Genomic DNA, 20483 nt, shown 5'->3' with positions numbered 1-20483 from the left:
TCCTGAATCTCTCCTATTAAACTCTACTGCTGTGTCCTCTGCTAGGACTAATTTCTCATTTCTTGTTAAATCCTGCCAGCTACAGTGCCAAAAGGCAACAGCACAGCCTGACGTGAAGCTAAGGAATAGTGTGGAAACAGGTGATCCAGTATGTGAATACTAAAAAATGGTAATGAAACACTTAACCCACTGACCAGGGAGGGTGTGGGGAGTTCCAGCCTCCCTGGGGACAGCAGCAGGTTGTTAAAGTTACATTGTCCTGTGCACAAGGGGGAACCTGCCCCACTCCTGGTGAGGAGACACAAGAACTGGTTTCGTATCCACACAGCCCATTGATCTCCTCTGCTCCCTGAAAACACCACATGTCCTTCACTGCACTCATCCTCGTAAAGCAGCCAAACAAGACTTACATTCCCATCGTAATCCAGGCCTTGTTTGATCATGTTAAACTTCCTGTTGTCCCGTGGGTCGTTGCCAATGCCAGCACTGTATAACCAGTTGCCGTAATTGCTACAAACATCATAATCCACCTTGAGAACAGAGGGAGAGAACAGTCAGGAGAGCTGGGCTGGCCCTTGGTCAATCTTCTCATCCCTCCTTTAGCTCAGGAGGAGAATTCCTGGAATGGGATTCACTCCAGCCAGACTGGGGTGGTCAGAGCTTCCCCATGTTGGTAGAGGCATCTGGCTCAGAAAAGGACCTGCATGGCTGTTTTTTACAGCTGGGATCAGCTTCCCAGGCTACTTCAATTCACAATACTTAGGTCAGTGAGAACAGATTAAAGTCCAACCAAAGTCACAGTTTCCTTTTTAAAGGAAATCCTTCTCTTTCTGCCATTATTTGGCAGACTTCACAAGTAGTCCTAGCATTTGAATGCTGATATTCCAAAAGAAAGTATTTGAATATGAGAGAAAATTCTTTCTGACCCCGTTACCCAGATACCACACACTGGCAAAATCATCTCTGCAGATCCTACTAGGCAGTTGGGAGAGAAGTCTAACTCAGACTGTGCAGACAAACCACACAGTACATGTGAACATGCAGATGAAACAAACACTGCATTTTTTCCCCCATTGTCAAGTTATTCCTTCTCTGAACAAATAAAAAGCTCTCAAGGATGCTTATATAACATGGAGCAGGGCTTTTGGAACAACACAAATGAAAGCAGGACATGATCCCATCTGAGTGCTCTTCAGCTGGGCAGGGTGGCTTAAATCCAACATCAGAAGTTTTCCAGTTGTAGGACAATTCAAACCTTGCTCAGGAGCAGAGTGGAAGTGACAGCAAGGAGGGTTTGGGATCTCTGAGCATTCCTGGGGGTATCTGTGCTGCAAAAGCAGCAGCTGTGGCAGAAAGAGCTGGTTCTCTTCTCCCCTGACTGCAGCCATAGCAGCAACCAGTCCACAAAGAGATGTTTCCAAGATCTCAGCCACTCCTTGAAGTGAGGAGCTCCATGCTCCAGGATGGCAGAGGGCTCAGGGAATGGGCTTTGTCAAGCTGCCCTTTCTCTGCAGAGCCAGGGTCAGGGTGAGCAGCAGCCAGCTCTGCTCCCTGGGCACCAGGCTTCCCCTTCCCAGCACACTTCCTCCAGCTGGTGAGATAAGGAGGGAAGAAAGATGCCATTGGAGGCCTGATTGTGTGATTAACATGCAGGAAGGCATGTGGGAGTTGAGGGCAAATCCAAGGGGGCCTGGAGGAGGCAGGCTCATTTCCCCCTCAGCCTTGCCCCTTCCTGGCATTCTCTTCTGTTTGTTTCTCTGCCTTTCCTTGGGGCCTGACCCTGTGAATGAAATCAATGAAGTCAGAGCCGAAATATTCTCAGTTCAGGACACCAGTGGCCTCTGGCCTTTCCCCTGGCTCCAGTGGGCTGCAGAGAGCTTGTGCCTCAGTTTCCCTGCCTGTCTGGTGTGGATGGCACACAGAAACACTCAGGGAGCCTTTGATGGCAGTATTGGAGATGAAATAGGCATCGCTTTCCTTCTTTTAGAGGCAAGTGAGACCAGTTTTAGTTCTGTACTGGCCTCTACCCTTCTACAGCCACGTCCCCCCCACCAAGCTGATGTTTCCTGTGTGCTGCTCTGGGGATGCCACCAGGTTACAGTAACAGAGCTGTGTGACACAAGATGGGCACAAGGATCAGTCTCTGCCACACCAACCTACAGTGGCCATCAGTATCTGGGGCTTCCCAGTGTGAAAGGGCCAGTGCAGCATGCTGAATTCTGCTTCCAGCAAGGCTGGGATTCATGTCCTTAGGAATAAATGGAGATAACACAGGCAGCATCTTTCTAGTGTGAGACCTTCCAGGTCTTTCTCACTCGTGGAACAGTACACACTTGTGGAAGGCTCTTGCTCTTATGAGGAAAAGCATCACTTCATGGAGCTCCCAAAATCCCTTTCTGAAGGATCCTGAATTCCTGCACCATGTTGTTTGTCCAAGTGCACTGCTGCTCACAGCACTGGCATGGGAGAGCACCCAGATTTTCTTCCTGAAGCCAGAGCCATGTCAGAGCCCAGCTCCAAGGAAGTTAAAAAAAATTATATTCACAAAAAAAAGTCTCTTTAAATTTCAGATATTGGCAAGGCAACTGGGCTTTCTCTGCCCATCCAGCACTCTGAGTGAGTGGAAAGTTTTCTGATTGCCAGTAGCCTCCTGTATTCCACAGATAAGACCTTTAATGTGAGGCTGATGTGAGTATTTGGCCTTTTTCAGTCGGTACCAAGAGAATCCATGGGGACTGAGGTCAGAAAAGTGACCCAGCTATTTAACTGAGCTCACACAGCTGCTGATTGATATATGAGAGAGGAATTGGTGCTCCAGTTAGCAGGGAGGCCTGGAACAGCCCAGAATGAAGAAGGATGCCTCCAGCCTCCAGGGTGGAGCTCTGTGGAAGCTGATCCAGCTATTGTCTCTACTTGCCTGTGCTTGACTAGATGTCTTCCCAGTCTACAGCCATCAATGCATAGACACTGTGCCAGCATATACTTCTTTTTATGTTCTATTTCTGGGCTGTCCTCCTCCCCAGCCTCTGGGGTGAGCAAATCAGAGCATTGTTAGCGTATGTCATGTTTGAAAGTTTTCTCAAGTGCAACAGATCTCTGGCTAAAACCCTACACAGAGGATCAACACTTACTGAAAACTTTCTAGCTACATCTTTGTTAAAGGCAGCTCCACTGTGGAAAAATTCCTTTTACTTACATGAGCTTTGGGAAGTTCACACCCTGCAAAAAGCACCTACATGGTCTTACATCAGCCTGAAAATTACTGATCATCACCTGTACCCTTCCTTATAAACCAGGGTTGTCCTCCTGCCTGTCATTCAGCTCCAGGTACACAAAGGGCCCAGTCTTACCAGCAGGTATTCAAACCATTCTGCCCCCATCCTCCAGTCCAGCCCCAGGTCCTTGGTGAGGAAGCTGGCGACGTTCTGCCGCCCTCGGTTCGACATGAAGCCCGTGGCACTCAGCTCCCTCATGTTGGCATCCACAAAAGGAACCCCAGTTCTGCCCTCTGCCGAGACAAAACACAGCACTGGGATATCAGGATGCTTTTGGGGCACTCATAAACCGGCCTGTGGTCATAAATTCATAGACATTTCCAAGACGGTGCCAGTGCACAGCAGCAGGGAAAGATTTCAGTGTGGTTCAGCTGGAGTGCAGCCACTAAGATCCACTGGAAATTAAATGGGATATCATACTGAAAATTAAGCTGGGGAGAAGTTTTGGCAAGAAGAAATATTACAGAAAAATCTCAGACTGGAAAAACAATCAGGTGGATTGAAGGGAATTTTTCAGAGTAAAATAAATATGCAGTAAAATAAATATTTATTTTTCAGAGTAAAATAAATAATGAGATGGGCCAACAACAGAAAGATTCTTGACAGATGAGTAACAGAGGGATGCACTGGACAAATCCTCCAGGGTTAGTACCTGAAAAGTAGAGTTTGTCTGTTGTTAAGGAAAAGATTTACTGTGCCTGGATGATTTATTTTATCCTGTGTGCAAATGGATACACGTGGCATTAACACGAAAAGAGATACAGAGGTGTGTATTGCACTGATTCTAATACTTTAATCTGTTAGTCCCTCCAAGTTTTGAGATATTATCCTTGCTATTGATGATATAACAACGAAGTTGTAACAACTACATAAAAGGCTGTGGGACTACAGAAGATGTGATTTAGTCTAAATCTGTTGTAACCTTGTAACCAAAAGCAAACAGAACCAAACATAGCAGGCATGGCAATCTAATACTGATAAGAAGGGCTGGTCAGCCTCTGTGTGACTAAACAGAAGGGACCAGCAGGTCACAAACACTCCCTCCTGGGCAGGAAAATCTACCTGCAGTGCACATCCCAGAGCAGGGTAACCCTGTGGGCTGCTCCTGTACAGTGCCCAGTCTGGGAAGGGAAGCCACACACATTCATCCCCTGGTGATGCCAGGTTAAATCCCAGCCATGACCATGCTGGGAACTCCCCTACAGAGACCTGAGCCAGTGTTAGGGCACCTGTGAGCCCCAAAAGACACGTGGAAAACACAACACACCCAGCCAGACCTGTGGTTTCTACTGACCTTTCCAACAGTCAAAGAGCTGAAGGTCCTTTTTCCAGGGGATCTCTTTACTTTGAAGCCCTGTGCAGGAAAATAATGACCTGCTGATGAAGAAATACTGACACAGTCAGTTATTCATACCACAACGCAGCCAGGGGTGCTTGGTTGACACAAGGTGTGAGGGTGAAACTCAGCCTCTCAGTGCCATTACAAACAAACCTTCTGCACAGGTTTACAGATGATCCAGTCCTCCCCTCAAGTGTTGCAAAGGGGTGTCTTTTGCACACAGAAGGTGCTCAAGCCCTAATAGATTTTGTCTATTTGTTTAGCTGATGTTTGCTTTTTTTCCCTTTTTTAATTAAGCATGACTCAGACCTCACAAGTGGACAGAGATGTACTCTGGCCCACACTGGTATTTTCTTTTTTCAGCTTTACTCCAGGACAATGTTTATGTGAAATCTGTTTCTGTAGCAGGTACTACACCCAGAACTACCTGGCAGAAGCCCGAGGTAACACTGGAGCTGAATCCCATTCTGATTCTTGATATGTAGTTTAATATCCAATTTCTTGGGATTCACCCTGCTGGCTCAGTTCCTGCTCTGCCCCAGGTCCTCTGGAGAACTTGGGCAAGCCTGAAGCCTGGATCCTGTGAAAGGTGGAATATCTCTGGAAACAGCATCTTCACTCTCCTTGTGTTCTCTCTGTGTCAGTGATACATATGTCAGTAATACTCCCCATATCTAATCAGATTTGGGGATCAGTGTCCAGAACTGGTGCTGAGACACTTCTGTGCTAACAGAGAGTTCCCAGCAGCACCCCAGGGTGGTGACACCAAGAGAGAAACTTTTGTAGAACTTAATTCCAACAGCCTCTTCTCTTACTTTCTCTGTTGTAAGAGAGTACCTTTCCCTCCTAAATGTGGTGATCCATACACACCTCTTAATGAGAAAATCCTTCTGCCGTACTTCAGGGCCACAAACCGAAAGTAATCCCTCCACAGCAGTTCAAACAGGACCCTGAAACACAGAGCCATCTCAGTATTTCACTGTGGGTCAGATATGATCACTGAACGAGGATTTTCCTTCCATACAAACCATCATTAACACCGTGAGGTTTATTCACAATGAGCGATTTTGGGGACTTTCCCTGTGACACCAGCTCTTTCCCCAAGCCTGCTCACTCAGCTTACAGGGAAAGCAAACTCTGCATGAATCACCTGGAAGCTTTCCTTAGCTCACATTCAGGAGCAGAGTTTCAGGAAATACGTTCCTCCTCCATCCCTAGTGGGATGTAATTCTCCACAGAGCAGGGAGAGGGCCTGGTTCAGCTTCACACTTCCACAGGAACGAGAACATTCCTGAGAGCTTTGCATTGATTTAAGCAGTAACCTTTGCAAGGGACTCTGAGACACCTTTCAAAACTGGTTTACAGTGCTCCAGCCCATTAAATTGGGTGCTAGATCCATGGAAAAAAAGGACAGTTTTATATAAAAACTTTTGTATAAAATGAGCTTCTTATAAAATGATGGCACATCAGCCTCAGAAACCTGCTTTAACTCTATGCCATATGGGAAGCACTCCGCTCAGCTGATTTTTAGACTGACAAGATCCTTCTGGATAATCTGGTTATGGAACAGAATCACAGAATTAGGGAATCAGTTAGCTTGGAAAAGACCTCTGAGACCATCCAGGCCCATCTATGACCAAACACCACCGTGTCAACCAGACCATGGCACTGAGTCCAGTCTTTCCTAAATACCATCAGGGACAGTGACTCCACCACCTCCCTGGGAAATCCACTCCCATGCCTAATCACCCTTTCAGTGAAGAAATTCCTCCTAATGTCCACCCTGAAGAGGAACACTGTCCAAATCCTAAAAAGTAGTGTCATAACACTGAGGTTCAATGAGTCCCTTGTGCAGCCATCATGACCTATAATTCATTGTACAATGACTCCTTGGGAGCTTGACAGTCTCATTTTTATAACTACTGAACACTTTAAAATGCAAAAATCACCATGGCATGGCAGCTGCCAGCAGGCTGGCTGACTGTTAGATGGAAAACAGGAGTATGTTCATTTCTTGAAATCTTTCCTTTCTTAATTGTCTTTGAAGTAAAAGAAACTTCAAACATACATTTCATGGGTGTTGGTATTTTATCTGTCATTTGAATGTTAATGAAACTGAGCATTTTGGCCAGAATGGTTGGCAGTGTTCTGCCTGCTCTTCACCAACCACTGTGCTGTTTGACATGTTGCAAATGTAACAAACCAAAATGAATATTTAGTTCCAGAGTTTGCACAGGCGTTATGGTTTGGGATTTTTTCCCATTCAGGTCTAGCGTTAGACCTCCATGAGAGCTCCAGGTTCTGATTCACAGTGTGTGGGCAGATCTGAACAAGTTCAAGGCCAGCCCAGGGATGGATAAACTGAGAGGTGAGGAGGAGCATGGGTGACAAGATGGGATGCATTAAACCCAATTCCCAGTGCCCTCTTCCCCTCTGCTGCAATGTGGTGGTCACAGCCAGGCAGCTGAGCAAACACGGGGCCACTTCTGGACTTGTGGCCATGGGACCTTCAAACACCATGAGATTTGCACGAGTCACACAGTCACTGAGACTTTTGGGCTCATATCCTCGGTCTGAGAAACCCTTTGGCTTTTATTTGTAAATCATTCTTCCTTCTCATTTAGCCCAGAACAACAACACAGAGACGGATGGTGCTGATTTGCTGAGATTGTTTTCAAAAATCATGAACCACAGTTTCCCAGCAATAATAATGACAACTGGGATTCATAATCTTTACATACAAAGTGCCTAAAGCCCCTAGGTGTCAAAGACAGAATAATAAATCTGCACTGAAAGAGAACTACAGTGCAACCCAGAGGAACCAGCCAGCAGGCACAGGATAAACAAACATTAATTATGAAGAGAGTTAACAAATCACTCCCTGTGCATGAAATGCCAGGCTCCTTTTCAGAGAAAATAAGTCATGCTGATGGTGCAAAGACATACCAGTATGTGCTCTGATTTGCTGTTCTCTCTCTCTCATACTTCTGGATCTGCTCGTAGATGTATCGAGGTGAGATGCAGCCCAGTGCCAGCCTGAAAGGAGAGGAATGATGTCCTGAGTGCCAGGCAGCACTGACAGCTTGGTGTCAGCTCAGAGGGAGGAGAGGGGCAGATTTGTGTCTAGAGTTGTTGTCTAAAACTTCTGTTTGGCTTGCAGTTCTGACCCTGACTTCCTAAATGGCTTTAGTCACGTTGTAACTTCTCTGCAACTCTTCAAGAAAGAGAATTCTCTTCCAAGAATCAAAATCCTCCCCTTCCTGAGGTATGACTGTTACAGGACTCTCCAAGCTATGGAGATAAATCATTTTACTCAAGTTTGACAAGTTTTGCCTAAATGATTTAACAAACCAAATGACAAGCCCAGAAAAGAATCTCAAATGTCAATCTCTGCATCATATGTCCTACCTTTCCTTTTACCACAAACTTCCTTATCCTATGCCCAGGGCTCCTTTTCCTGCAGAACCTCATTTGAGCAATCACAGAAGGCAAGAGACTGCTGAAAATCTGAGCCCTGGAAGGAAAACTAAGGAATCAAACTCTGCTCTGGCATTTCAACCCACTGGGCTCCTTCCATTTGTTCCAAATCAGTGCTGTTACAAGACAGGAAAGAACTTGCAGACTCCAAGCCCATCATAGAGTGTGATAAAGAACAACTTTTACCTTGCTTTTCCTAGAAATGCATTTTTACTGCCATTTCCACTACAGCTCGTGGAAACCCTGGATGTTCTAATGAATTGTGGAAAACAGGAAGAAAGGCTTTGAAGAGTTTTTCCTTAATTGCTGACCAGCTCTAATGGCCAGTATGAGATGGAAATGACTGGCTGCAACCTGAACTGCTCTGATTTTAATTACATGACAGAGGAACATTTTGGAGCAGGCATATCAGGACTGTTTGCTCTGAGCAAATGGCCAGCTTGGAAAGACTCAAGTGGAGGCCACAAATAACAAACTTCCACAGAGCCAGCAGTCCTGGGACCGCGAAGTGCCACCAGATGGAGCCATCCACTGCAACCATCAAAGCACAAAGCTCGCTGGAAACAAGAAATCTTGACCTGTAACAGCCTCAGAAATTTGGTTTTCATTGAAATACTCTCAGCTTAGGCTGAACTGGGTTCTGCTGATGCAATTCCAGTCTGGAATTAACTCTGCCTCTTCCAGCACCAGGGACTAAAGCCCCTAACTAAAAATCAAGACATTTACCTGAACAAAAGATCCTTTCCAACAGGAATAATCAGAAGTGTCTCTTCACCCCGCAGAGAGAGAGTGGCACTGAAGTGGGGTGACTTGCCCCGAAGTATTCAGGACTGGGCTGAGTTCTGCTACAGTCCCACCAACACATTGAAGCTGTGCTGCCTCCCTGCCTTTCTCTTTCCCGCAGAAAGCAAATGGTGAGTCCCTCCTGCTCCCTGCCCACACTGGTGCTCTCAGCACACCCAGCAAAGTTCTGCCTCTCTGCAGCACTTCCAGGGATGTGCAGCCTCAGAGCTGCTCGACCACAACAAAAAGGGCCAAAGAAACCACACTCAGATCCCTACCCGTGCCCAGCAACACTCAGCAGACAGGTAACACCAGTTTGGGATGGAAGCAGAAAAGGATTTTCCTGTCTCAATAAAAATCTTTACCATGGTGCGAATTTGGTTGAGTAATCCATTCCCACCAGCCCATTCCGAGTCTCCTTGTAAGAAGCAACCAGGTTCTGTGAGAGCAAAAGAACAAAAGGTTTCAATACTTTACAAACAACCTGCCAAATGTTCCTTCCTTCTGGAGCCAGAGCAATCTGGCAGGGCTGGGCTCCCTCTCACGGCTGCCTGCAAGGATTGCACAGCTGCCCAATTCCTGCCTCCAGCACACGGGCATGGGTCAGGCCAGTTTTCATTACAGCTCTGGGCTGTGTGTCACAAGCTGTGCTCCCTGCTTTAGCCTATGGCACATTTCTTTCTACAAGCACCTGGCTGTGCTGTTCCCTACCCATTCCCATCTGATTCTGAATGAAAAACCCACTAAAAAGCACCAGTGGAACTGGCAGCCTCGTTTGGGGGTTACAGAACCAGTGACAGCACTCAACACTCAGCTGCAGGAACTCTGACTGCTGTTGTTTCTGTGCCCCACATATTTACAGCAGGATGCAGATCTCCCATGTCCTGAGCATTCCATGGACAATGCAGAGGACATAGGGAAGATCAATCCCTCCTTGGTCACCTTCACTGCACAGGTTACAATTCCTAAAGGGCTGCTGCAGCTCACTGGGGAAGTCTATTTGCCTTACAAAAAACAGAAGGAACAGGTTTTCCAGCTCTGATTACGTTAATGCTTGACCAAGAAGCAGAAGCCAAGCACACTTGTATCATTTTGGTTGGGATGGAGTTAATTTTCTTCATCGTAGCTAATCTGGGGCTGTTTTGGATTTGTGCTGAAAACAGTGCAGAGAGCACACCAATGTTTTCCTTACTGCTGAGCAGAGCTCACACAGCCTCAAGGCCTTTTCTACTTCTCTCACCACCCCACCCTGAGTAGGCTGGGGGTGCACACGGATTTGGAAGAGGACACAGCTGGGACAGCCGACCCCAGCTGACCCAAATGATGTCATGCTCAGCATATAAAGCTGGAAGTCAGGATGTTTGGAGTGATGCCATTTGTCTTCCCAAGTAACTGTGGTGGAGCTCTGCTTTCCTGGGGATGGCTGAACTGAACCCACCTGCCCACTGGTGGGAAGTATTAAATGAATCCTCACCTTGCTCTGCCTGTGCACAGCAGCTTTTTGCTTTCCCTGTTAAACGGTCTTTAAGTCAATACATGACTTTTCTCACTTTAATCCTTCTGAATCTCTCCTTCATCTCACTGCCAGGAACTGAGGGAGCAGCTGCTGTAGGGCTGAGCTGCCTCATGGGGATAAACCAGGACAATGCTCCCCAAAAGCAAAGGAATGCAGGAATTTGGGAAACACTGCTGAAAGGATGCCCTGGGGGCTGTTCCAGTGAGGCACTGGGAACACCACACTTTTAACCCATCTCAGCTGTAGAGGCACTCCCTCCTTTATCCAGAAAGCTGCCTGGGGTCTGATGCTGTTGGAAATCAGCACATGTACCTCTGGATTCAGACAAGGCAAATTCAAAACAGTTCCTCAAACTAGACCAGAAAGAAGTTCAAAAACTGTCTGACAAAACGCAGTCAGCAGAAGCCTCACTCCACCAAAGCAAGGAAACAAATAGTAGCTGTCATTATTGGCTGCAAGATTTTAAACCAGACTACAGAAACTTCCCACTATTTATAACTGTGGGCAGAACTTGGGTCGGTTGTTCCTCACCCCAGTTGCAATTCCAGCCCTTCAGGCCACTTTTCATTTCTCCAAAACAGAGGAACTAATTGCTGATGACGTGGAACATGAGCATAGAAGAAGCAAATCAAGGTAAAGCAGCTAAAAAATTCTGTCCCCAGTCCCAGAAGTCAATGGAAAAAAATACTTCAGAGAGATGGCCAGTAAACTAGGTTCCTAAGTATTTGGCTTACATTCCCCAGTCCCAGAAGAATTCCTTTTGGTCTAGTTTGTCTCTCTGAAAAACTGAAATAATGCTAATTCCCTCCTCTGTAAAGTTTTATAAGGGAGCTAAGGAAATATTATTAGGAAGTGAAGTTGCAGCCTCACCCACTTGCACAGCCATGTGTACAAGGGGGAGGATGTAGGCAAGGAAATGTAAGAGTTACCGTGTCCCAAAAATAATATTGCAGCCTCATTAAAGCCTGGGTCTCTCCTCCACTGCAGGGGAAGGCTGTTCGTGGATCAGTCACAGGATCTGCCACAGAAAACACCAACACCTTGTTACCTCCTGAGAAAGCATCTCCAAGGCAGGGAGCTTAAAACTGAGGGATGTTCAGCAGTGGGGATGTCTGCTTCAGGGGCAGAAAAGACTGTGTGGTCTTCCTTTAAAATAAGGGTCATATCAAACATATTAAAAATCACTAAGAGGATGTTTCCTACCCAGCTGCAAGGCAGCTCCTCCACACAGGGAAATTTAATTTGATTTTCAGTGTGAGTGAACTGAGGCTTAGTTACAGTTTGAAGGGCATCCACTGCCTCTATGTTTAGGTAAGAGACTTATTTATCATAGAATCACAGAATGGTTTGGGTTGGAAGAGACATTAAGATCATTTCATTCCAACCCCCTGCCATGAGCAGGGACACCTTCCACTATCCCAGGTTGCTCCAAGCCCTGTCCAGCCTTTCCTGTACACTTCCAGGGATGGGGCAGCCACAGCTTCTCTGGGCAATGTGTGCCAGGGCCTCCCCACCCTCATAGGGAAGAATTTCTTCCTCATATCTAATCTAAATCTACTCTCTTTTAATTTGAAGACAAATATCTGCCTAACCCTTCAACTAAAGACAGATGCTTCTACAGCTCCTCCCAGACTGAAAGGGCCATGATAATCCAATCATCCGTAGGGACCACATTTCATGTGTCTCTCAAGCACTAGTTGCCTCTGCATTTTTACCAAAACGACATTTTTTTTTCTGTGACAGAATATAATATGCACTGCAAGATGTTTGGTTTGTATTAAGCATCAGAGCTCAAGTGCAGCCACTGCAGGTACCTACTTCACCCTGGCTGAACATCTGGGAATCTGGAGCAGCAGGAAAACACATTTGTAAAGCACATTTTTCAAAACAGATCTAAGCAGGATATTTTTAAGAACAGAATCTAAGCAGGATTTCATTAGAGCAACTCCCAAATTAAGTTTTCTCACCCTTCTGTCCGAAATCCTCCATTGTAGGGATACTCCCTTCTTCCAGCCCTGGAGCCAGGGGTTTGAGCTGATCTGCCATCCTCAGGGTTGGTCTGACCTTGACTCCAGATTCCAGGGCTTTTCGGAAGTGGGTGTAGACATCAGGTAACCTGCACAGACAGGAGCAGTCAGGCCACTGCCCTGGCCCCTCCACACACCACACACCCCTTCCTCAGGAGCAGGATGCTGTCCTCCCAGGTTTGTGATGCCTGTTTGAACACTGCCAGGCACAATAGGGGCAGATGCCCCCGGGGATAACAGCCACCAGCAGCTCAGTCCTTTGCCCAATTTCTTTCTGCTTCTGATGCAAATTGTGCCTTTTCAATTGAAGGTGTGCCTTGGTTAGGTTCACCTAACTGCTGATTAACACAGCTGATCTCAGTGTAAAAATCTACATCCCCCTGGTGCCTTTTCAAAGGGGAAAAAACAGGTATTTTCATGGTCTGACCTGTCTGCCCTTATTAAATACACTTTCTAGAGAATACCATGAATCACTCGACTCCATCAACTACACTTCAAGTGATTACTGAGGGAGCAGTGAAGAGTACACACACCAAGGGAGGGATGGAAGTAAATCATCCCTTAAGTCTCTTCCAACCCAAACTATTTAATGGTTCTATGAAGTTGCTTCAGGTGAAGTTTAGATTGGATATTAGGAAAAGTTTCCTCACAGAAAGGGTGGTCAGGTTGAAAAAAGCTGTCCAGGGAAGTGGAGGATTTAAAAGATGTGCAGATGTGGCATTGAAGGATGTGGTTTACTGATGGGCTTGGCTTAGTTAATCGTTTGATTTGATGATCTTAGAGGACTGGAAAAGACCTCTGGTCAAACACACACCTTGGCTTTATACATACAGAAGCATAAATTCTACTAGTGCAGAGGGGCTGAGTGTGCTGCTTCCCCGTTGTGTGCCTGAGCATGACAGCACTGTTCCATAAAAGCACAGACAGACTAACAGGCCCTTTCTCTGTGTGACCAGGGGACTGGGAGCCCTCCTGAGTGAGAAACAAAGGGACAGTGAAGGGTGATACCACAGAGCAGCCCACCTGTCAATAGGCCTGAAGGGAAGATCATCCCGGTGATACAGCGTGGACCCCCAGAATGTCTGAATCCTCACCCCGTGCTGCCTACACACCTGGGACAGCCCCTTCTCCACATCCAGCTCCTCCTGGGTGGCCTAGAGAACAAAACAGTGAAAACAGGGCTGCACAAATGCTGCTCCCAGATGCACAAAGACCCTGGTCCCTGGTCTTGCCTTCCACATTACCTTTATCTCTTTGCCCCATCGAGGACTCCCACTCAGGGAATCCCATCCCAGGGACTCCCCAGTGTCCCTGAGGTTAGTAACACCACAGCCAAGAAAGGTTCTGAACACACCAGATCTGCATCACCACATGGTCATGGAAGAAACCTTCACAGCATAATTTTATCATTTAACTGTGTCACTTGAGTGTTCCCCTTACCTCCTCATGGAAAACCACAGCAGTGACAGAGCCCAGCTGAGTAACCAGATCACAGACCACATCTTCCGGCTTCCCCTTCCTCACAACCAGGGTACTAAAAGACAAAATATTGGCCTGAAATAGGTTGGATGTTATTGTTATTTATGTGTACAACAGGCCATCATCCCAGCCCAGGCAGGCACTCCTGGTGTCCCAGTTTTCTATGGAGCACAGAGAGCGTGTGGAGGCAGGCAGACAGGATTTGACCAGCCTGCATTTTTTAGGAGCCCCTGAACAGAGCTTGTAAGCCTCTGGGGCTTAGTTTGTGTCAAACACATTTCTGCCACTCTGGATGCCTTAGAAAGGATGACTGGGCACAAAGCCAGGCTGTTACCTAAAAGTGAATCTGTTCATCCTCACACACTGAAGAGATTCAAGGCTGGCTGATCCACCTTGTCCAAGTTTCTCAGAGAGGTTATTCCATCCCTGGAAATATTCAAGGCCAGATTGAACAGGGCTCTGAGCCTGATCTGGTTGAAGATGTCCCCTGCTCATTGCAGGGGGTTGAACTAGATGGCCCCTAATGTTCCCTTCCAACCCAAACTATTTTATGACTCCATGATCTTTTGCTTTGCAAAGCCAGATATCACCTGGTAATGGATTCTTCAGGCCCCGGGCTACCCCAATTACGGTTCTAAAGGCATCATAAACAAGGATATCTGAGTCTAGAGATTGTGCTTAGTGGGACAGGCTATAAGGAAATGTAACTGTCCAGTCTCAGAAGCCAGGATCCATGCTGGTCTATCTCACACCAACTCCCAGGGACAAGGAAGGCTCCAGGCCACAGTGGTTAATGTAACTGCCCACATCTCAAAATTCTGCCATTCATGTTTCCCACTGTCAGCACTCTGGGCAAAGCACTCAGGGCTGATGCTCATCTGGGGTACATGAGAAAGCAAAACCCACACGGCACAGAGCCTGGATGGCTCTTTGTCCCCCGTGCAGGTGACCACAGCAGGTCACCCCAACAGGGGCTACACATGGCACCCAACTGTATCTAACACAAGGGCTGTGGCTCCCTGAAACAAACCACCACCAGAGCGCAGAGCACCCAACACCATCCGAGGCACAGCACAGGTATGTGTGTGTTGGAAAAGAGCAGGAAAACAGAAAGGTGTTATTTGCACGGCGCTTCCTCAACTACCTTCCTTTTTTCTTGAGCGTGTCCCTCAGATCCTTCACACTCTCCAGCAGAAACCTGAGCCTGTGGGGCCCCGTTTTCGGCCAGCCGTAGCAGTGGGTGCCCAGGTAGTGCCGCGGGTCGAAGCAGTACAGGGGAACCACGAAATCCGCGTTGTGCTGAGCCCAGTGGAGCACCTGGAAGCGCAGAGCGGGGCAGGCAGGATGCAGGGAGAATCCCTCCCCATCCTGCCCGACAGCAGGGCTGTCCCTACAGGACCCCCCGGCGGTCCCTACCTGGTTGTCGTGGGCGCGCAGGTCGCAGCGCAGGAGGCAGATGGCCGTGCCCGCTGTCCCCGACATCGTCCCCCTGCGTGGCCTCTGCCACCTCGCCCGGGCCGGCTCCGTGTCCCCTGTGCCCGGCCCCTCATCCCGCCCCGCCGGGGAGGAGCCGTCCTGCCCCCCGATCCCCGTGTCCGCCCCCACCGCATCCCGGGGGACGGGCCGGTCCCGTCCCGCATCCCTGGGGACCGCAGTGGGGTCCCTTCCCTCGCTCTGGGCTTCCCTCGGTCTGGAGTCCCCCGAGTGTCACCAGAGCCCTGCCCCGGCCGGTCGCTCTTATTGCCGGGTGCTTTGGGTTGTTGTTGTTGTTGGCTTTTTTTTTTTTTTTTTTTTTTTTTTTTTTTTTTTACCTCTTTATCTTTTTAAATCTCTTTATCTTTCACACGTTATCATCAGGGAACCGCCGCGCTGCAGCGCCGGGCTGAGGCTCAGCCGCAGTGACAGCGACACTGCCGAGGCCGGTGACACCGAGCCTGGCCCTGCTCTGGCCGTGTTGTGATCCTTTGAATGCCAAGGCTGCGATGCGATGGCCACTAGCACAGGAACCAGCTTTGTCACCTGCTGACCGACAGAAGGCGGGCTGTAGATCAGCAATAATTAATGTACTCGGTTCTCAGCGCTGACAGAAGTGGCTGAAGTGAAAAGGCTTTGCCTCATCCTGTGGCTTCCAGCAGCTGACTTTGGGCACCAGTGGTCACACATCCCTTATTTACCGAATTGTCCCTCAGGATCCCTTTTTTTTTTTTTTTTTTTTTTTTCCCAGCTACTCTCCGAAGAGGAAACCAAGCACAGGAACGGCCTGCCCAAGGATGTAGTGGAGTCACCATCCTCAGGGACACAGCTTAGTGCTGGATGTGGCAGTGCTGGGTTAGTGGTTGGACTGGAGGTCTTGCCCAACTTCAATGATTCTATGATTCTGTGAAATGTTTGGTTGATGTGTTCTCCAGCCACCTGCTTCCCTTGTGTAACTCCACTGATTGTCCTGGGATGGGAGAGGATGGAGAAGGGGTTAACACGTTGAAGCAAGGAGCTGGTGATGATTCAGGATCCAGGTTTACAACAGTGAGTTGCTGCAGCTCATTTAAGTACCTGAATTGCTGAAGTGGAGTTTTTGGTGAAGCCACATGGACTCTGAGCAGCTGCTCAGAGATTAAATGTGGTCCCCAAACCCCAGTGGGTCCTGGGGAGTCCTGGCTTCATGTCCATCTCCTCCGCGCCTGGGGGTGCTCTGCATGCAGCCTGCAGCAGCCGGCTGTGGGAAGGGATGTGGTTCCCTGTGTAACCCACATGACACATCATCTCCTGATGCCTTCTCTGTGCACCAAGGGCTCCTTTTCCTGGCTCAGCAGCTGCAGCCCATTGAGAACCAGTGACTCATCCCAGAGGGCTCATGTTTGGTAAGAGAAAAAGAGGAGCCAAAACTTTGGCTCATGCCCAAGGAAAACACTGCTGTCCGCTTGCAATGCTTGGAAGACAACATGTCTCTTTATCATATTAGAAATAATGAAAAAAAACATCCCAGTTTATAAATCTTCCCTGTTTGCCTTTGCCTTCATTTGGACGAGGACAAACAGTGCAAACAGACAAAAGTTGGCTTTGCTTTTGTTTGCAGTCAGGCTTCCCCCACAGTGTCTTGGTTGACATTAAGCTGGGCCAAGTCTGGCAGTGCTGACATCCTCTTGCAGCTTACTCAGAGCTGCGAGACAGCCACCCACGTGCACTGCAACGCCAGGAGCCTCCCCAAAAGGGTGTGCACAAAAAAGGGGTGCCCTGCTGCCTGCAAAGGGGGTATTTCCCATTGGCAAGGCGGGCTGGTTTCCACTAAACACACACCTCTGCAACACAACACTGAGAGATGATTTGAAACTCCTGATGTGATGACAGTGAGGAAAGAAATGTGGGTTTAACAGTAAGTCTCTGCCAGCTTTTGATTCGTATTGATATAAAAGGTGTGAGGTGTCCAGCACTGGCAGCAAGAGCAGCACAACAGACTCTGCACCCACACAGCTGTTGGATGTGGTGATCCAGGCAGCAAGAGTGGGCAGGAAAAACAGATGTCCATAAGGGATGGGCAGTTTGCTCAGGCCCAGAACCCAGATTTATACCCAACACCATTTCTGATCTTTCTGTCACATGGCTGGAGGCTGGTTCTAGCTTTTTTGCACTCTTATAGGAGAGTACAAATCCTTGAATGCTGATCATATCCACTCTGGATTCTACCCTGAGAAAAAGGATAGTTTTGGGTTTTTTTTACTTACACAGTTTCTTCTCTTCAGATTCTGCAAGTACATCTGCCTAGTCCCTGTTTCTGTGAGACCTTGTGAAATCATCCTCTGAAAATAAATGTAAAAGGGGTGTTTAGGAAAGGCAGTGTGGGCAGGAGTACTTTGTTCTAAAATTAGAAACCAGGAGACCTGGCATTGTGAATTGCAGGCCTGCCAGTCTCCTTGCCTGGATTTTCCATTCAGATGAACACAGTCAATGAGAACAAAAGCTTTCTTTTTTTCCCCCCACTGACACCTGTCTCTTTACTCCAGGATGGTGTTCCAGCTTTCCATTCTCCCTTTGGGAAGCATTGCCTGCTTGCAATACCAGCAATCTCTATGCCAATATGGAAGGAACAAGCTGTCCACTGTCATTTTTGTTCTTCTAAGTATCCTCCAAGAAGCAGCTCTTTTCCTGGAGTCCTGAAGTTAGGCAATTCATGGGATGTGGGAGGAAATCTTTGAACTTCAACCAAGTTACACAGGGGACCTGTAATAAAAGAATTGCCTATCAATGTGAACAGCAGCATGTGAGCTCTTTGTTTCTCAGAGAAAACCCCCTGGGATACCAGGTCATGGACAGACCCCAACTTCCAAGTCAGTAATCATTCAGCAGTCCTTTTCCCCTGGCATCTTTGGGTGTACTTTTTTGCTCATTAAATCCATTTATGGTCTCTTGTTTATTTCTGATGTTGAGTGTGACAGTCAGGACTGCCTGTTTTACCCATCCTGGATATCAGAGGATTGTACCTCATCACCCCTGCAGTAAGATCAGCTTTTATGGCTTTTGCTGAATAAATACAGAAACATCTTAGAAATATAGCCAGTTTTGTGACATTTCTCTTTTTTCTCCTCTCCTTCCCTCCCCTCCCATGTTCACAAGCGCCTGTGCCCAATTTCATTCACCATGTGTACCCACCATTTTAATTCAGACGGTGTTTCACCTGTCAAAAGCACAAATTGGCCTGAAACATTTCCTTTTTCATTTTGGAAGCAAATCCCAACTGTTGCTCCTTTCAAGTCTCTGCGAGAACGGCGCTTTTGCATTTAGCTTGTCATGCATGAAAAGTTTGACATCATTATTTGATGTTTTACTGATTCTCCCTCCGAGCCCTTCACAGAATCTTGAATCGTGTCATCATTAGCTGTTTTCATAAAAGCATAAAAACTCTAGGATCAACACAGAGTACAGCTCTGCTCAGGGACAGATCAGAGATTCTGTTACCAGTCCTGCCACATCCAAGCGTGTGCTCTAATGGCTCTTTGACTATGACAAGCACAGTTTGAGTAGCATGATAAATCCCATCCACCAAACACCTCTCTCTTTTCATGCATATCTGATACTGCACCTAGGACTATCTTTCAGCTTTTGGAACCATTATTAACAGTGTCAACCTGCTTTTAATGCCAGTTTCCTTCTAGAGACAATGCTTTGATGTTTTGACTGCAAAAGGCTTGGCACTCTCTTCCCTGGTGGAAGCAGGAGGACATAGCCCTGCTCCAAGGGTTCAGTTCTCTGCCTGCAGAAATGCAGCCACTCTTTCTATGGGTCAGAGGCTTTTCCCTGATGCCATTTGTCATTCTGGTTTGGAGAGGTCTTGCCATCAGAGACAGTGCAGGGACTGTCTGGCCTTGGTTCTGCTGTGATCGTCCTTGTAGGAAAACATAGAGACTGATTGCTCTTTGTAGTTCAGCTTGTGACCACTATTCATTAAATCTGTCATTTCCTCTTCTGCCTTTCAGCGGTGTTTCCTCCATCAGGAACCTAATGACCCTCTGCAAGCTCTCATCCACCTACAATTACTGGACCTGTGTAAGCTTTGCCAAGTGGTTTAAATACTGTTTAGTCTCCGGTGTCAGCTGCTGCTTGTGGCTGGGACACAGGTTTGCAACACACTCTCACCTGGCTTTTATTAGACTCTCAAAATACTAGGAAAAAATCTACTCAGGCAAAGGATCAGACTTGCACCACTGCAACTGAAGTAGCTTAATCTCAGTCAAGTGTACTCACATCCTTGGCTGATGGAATTCAACAGCGTTAACCAAGGATTTACTTCAACCCTCAGCTGACAAAAAGAAATCTCTGTTCAAGAAGCTTTTAAAGAAGGAAAGAAAAAAAAGCCGCTGTGGTTTTGTGGTCTCAACTAGACCTGGGAACATGATGTCTGTGTTATGTTCTGCTCCTTGTGTTCTTGGAAGGGATCATTTCAACCCTCTGCCTACAGCAGAAGAAATTCTGCTGTAAAATGGATGTCACATCACTTCCCTCTTGCACAGGGCAGGTTGAGTGGTGACTGCCTTCATATCTGACATCCAGCTCTAATGGCACTATTAAAAGCACAGAAAATTCTAGAAAATAATATATAGCGAGGGTTACAGTCAAATCATCTTAGATATTTAAAAACATCCAGATGTTCCTGTGCACTGGGTTAAAAATCAATACACACCAGGCATTTCAGACACACAGACTGTGACACAAGGACAAGGACTGCAGCTCTGTGTCTGCCCAGCTCAGTGGGATGTCTGTAGCAGATATGGGCACTGTCAGGAACAGAAGAAGAGGTCACAGACCTGCCATGGGTGCTGAAGAACAGCTGTCCTGCACACCCTTTTCTTCTTCACACCCCTACTGGACTGAGGGTTGATGTTGACTTTTGTTTAAAGGGGGCAGTAGTTCAGTAGACGATATTTCTGGGAATTACATAAGCACATTTTCAGGGTAATCGTTATTAGAAGGAAATACCATTTTAAGGTGTCTATTGGATTTTTCTGTTGGAGACAAACCCCAAGGAGATCACAGTCCTGCAGCCATCTTCTCCTTGCCCTGCAGAAAGAGGCTCTTTGCTGGAGATGGGAAGAACC

The 20483-nt window shown here is 47.3% G+C and overlaps 1 protein-coding gene across 2 annotated transcripts in view; it reads right to left on the bottom strand.

Moving 5' to 3' along the window:
- The window catches only part of MYD88 (MYD88 innate immune signal transduction adaptor), a 31757-nt gene extending 15560 nt beyond the window's left edge, over positions 1 to 16197 (bottom strand). For both annotated transcript variants that reach the window (XR_014592400.1, XM_083882793.1), the window contains exons 1-12: positions 15313 to 16197; positions 15041 to 15213; positions 13858 to 13951; positions 13441 to 13571; positions 12358 to 12506; positions 11320 to 11408; positions 9240 to 9313; positions 7561 to 7650; positions 5485 to 5564; positions 4570 to 4629; positions 3351 to 3508; positions 411 to 530 (exon numbers count right to left, since the gene is read on the bottom strand). Coding sequence is in view for 1 of the 2 variants with exons in the window: in XM_083882793.1 (XP_083738919.1) it covers positions 411 to 530; positions 3351 to 3508; positions 4570 to 4629; positions 5485 to 5564; positions 7561 to 7650; positions 9240 to 9313; positions 11320 to 11408; positions 12358 to 12506; positions 13441 to 13571; positions 13858 to 13951; positions 15041 to 15213; positions 15313 to 15378 (1284 nt within the window). In the remaining variant the exon portion in view is untranslated. The remainder of the gene's footprint in view (positions 1 to 410; positions 531 to 3350; positions 3509 to 4569; positions 4630 to 5484; positions 5565 to 7560; positions 7651 to 9239; positions 9314 to 11319; positions 11409 to 12357; positions 12507 to 13440; positions 13572 to 13857; positions 13952 to 15040; positions 15214 to 15312) is intronic.
- Positions 16198 to 20483: the final 4286 nt, after the last annotated feature.

The sequence above is a fragment of the Zosterops lateralis genome (genome assembly GCF_965231275.1).
Source record: "Zosterops lateralis genome assembly, chromosome: 1".
In the NCBI taxonomy this organism is placed as follows: Eukaryota; Metazoa; Chordata; class Aves; order Passeriformes; family Zosteropidae; genus Zosterops; species Zosterops lateralis.
The sequence above is the reverse complement of the archived record's forward strand: the minus strand, read 5'-3'. Positions and strand labels throughout refer to the sequence as shown.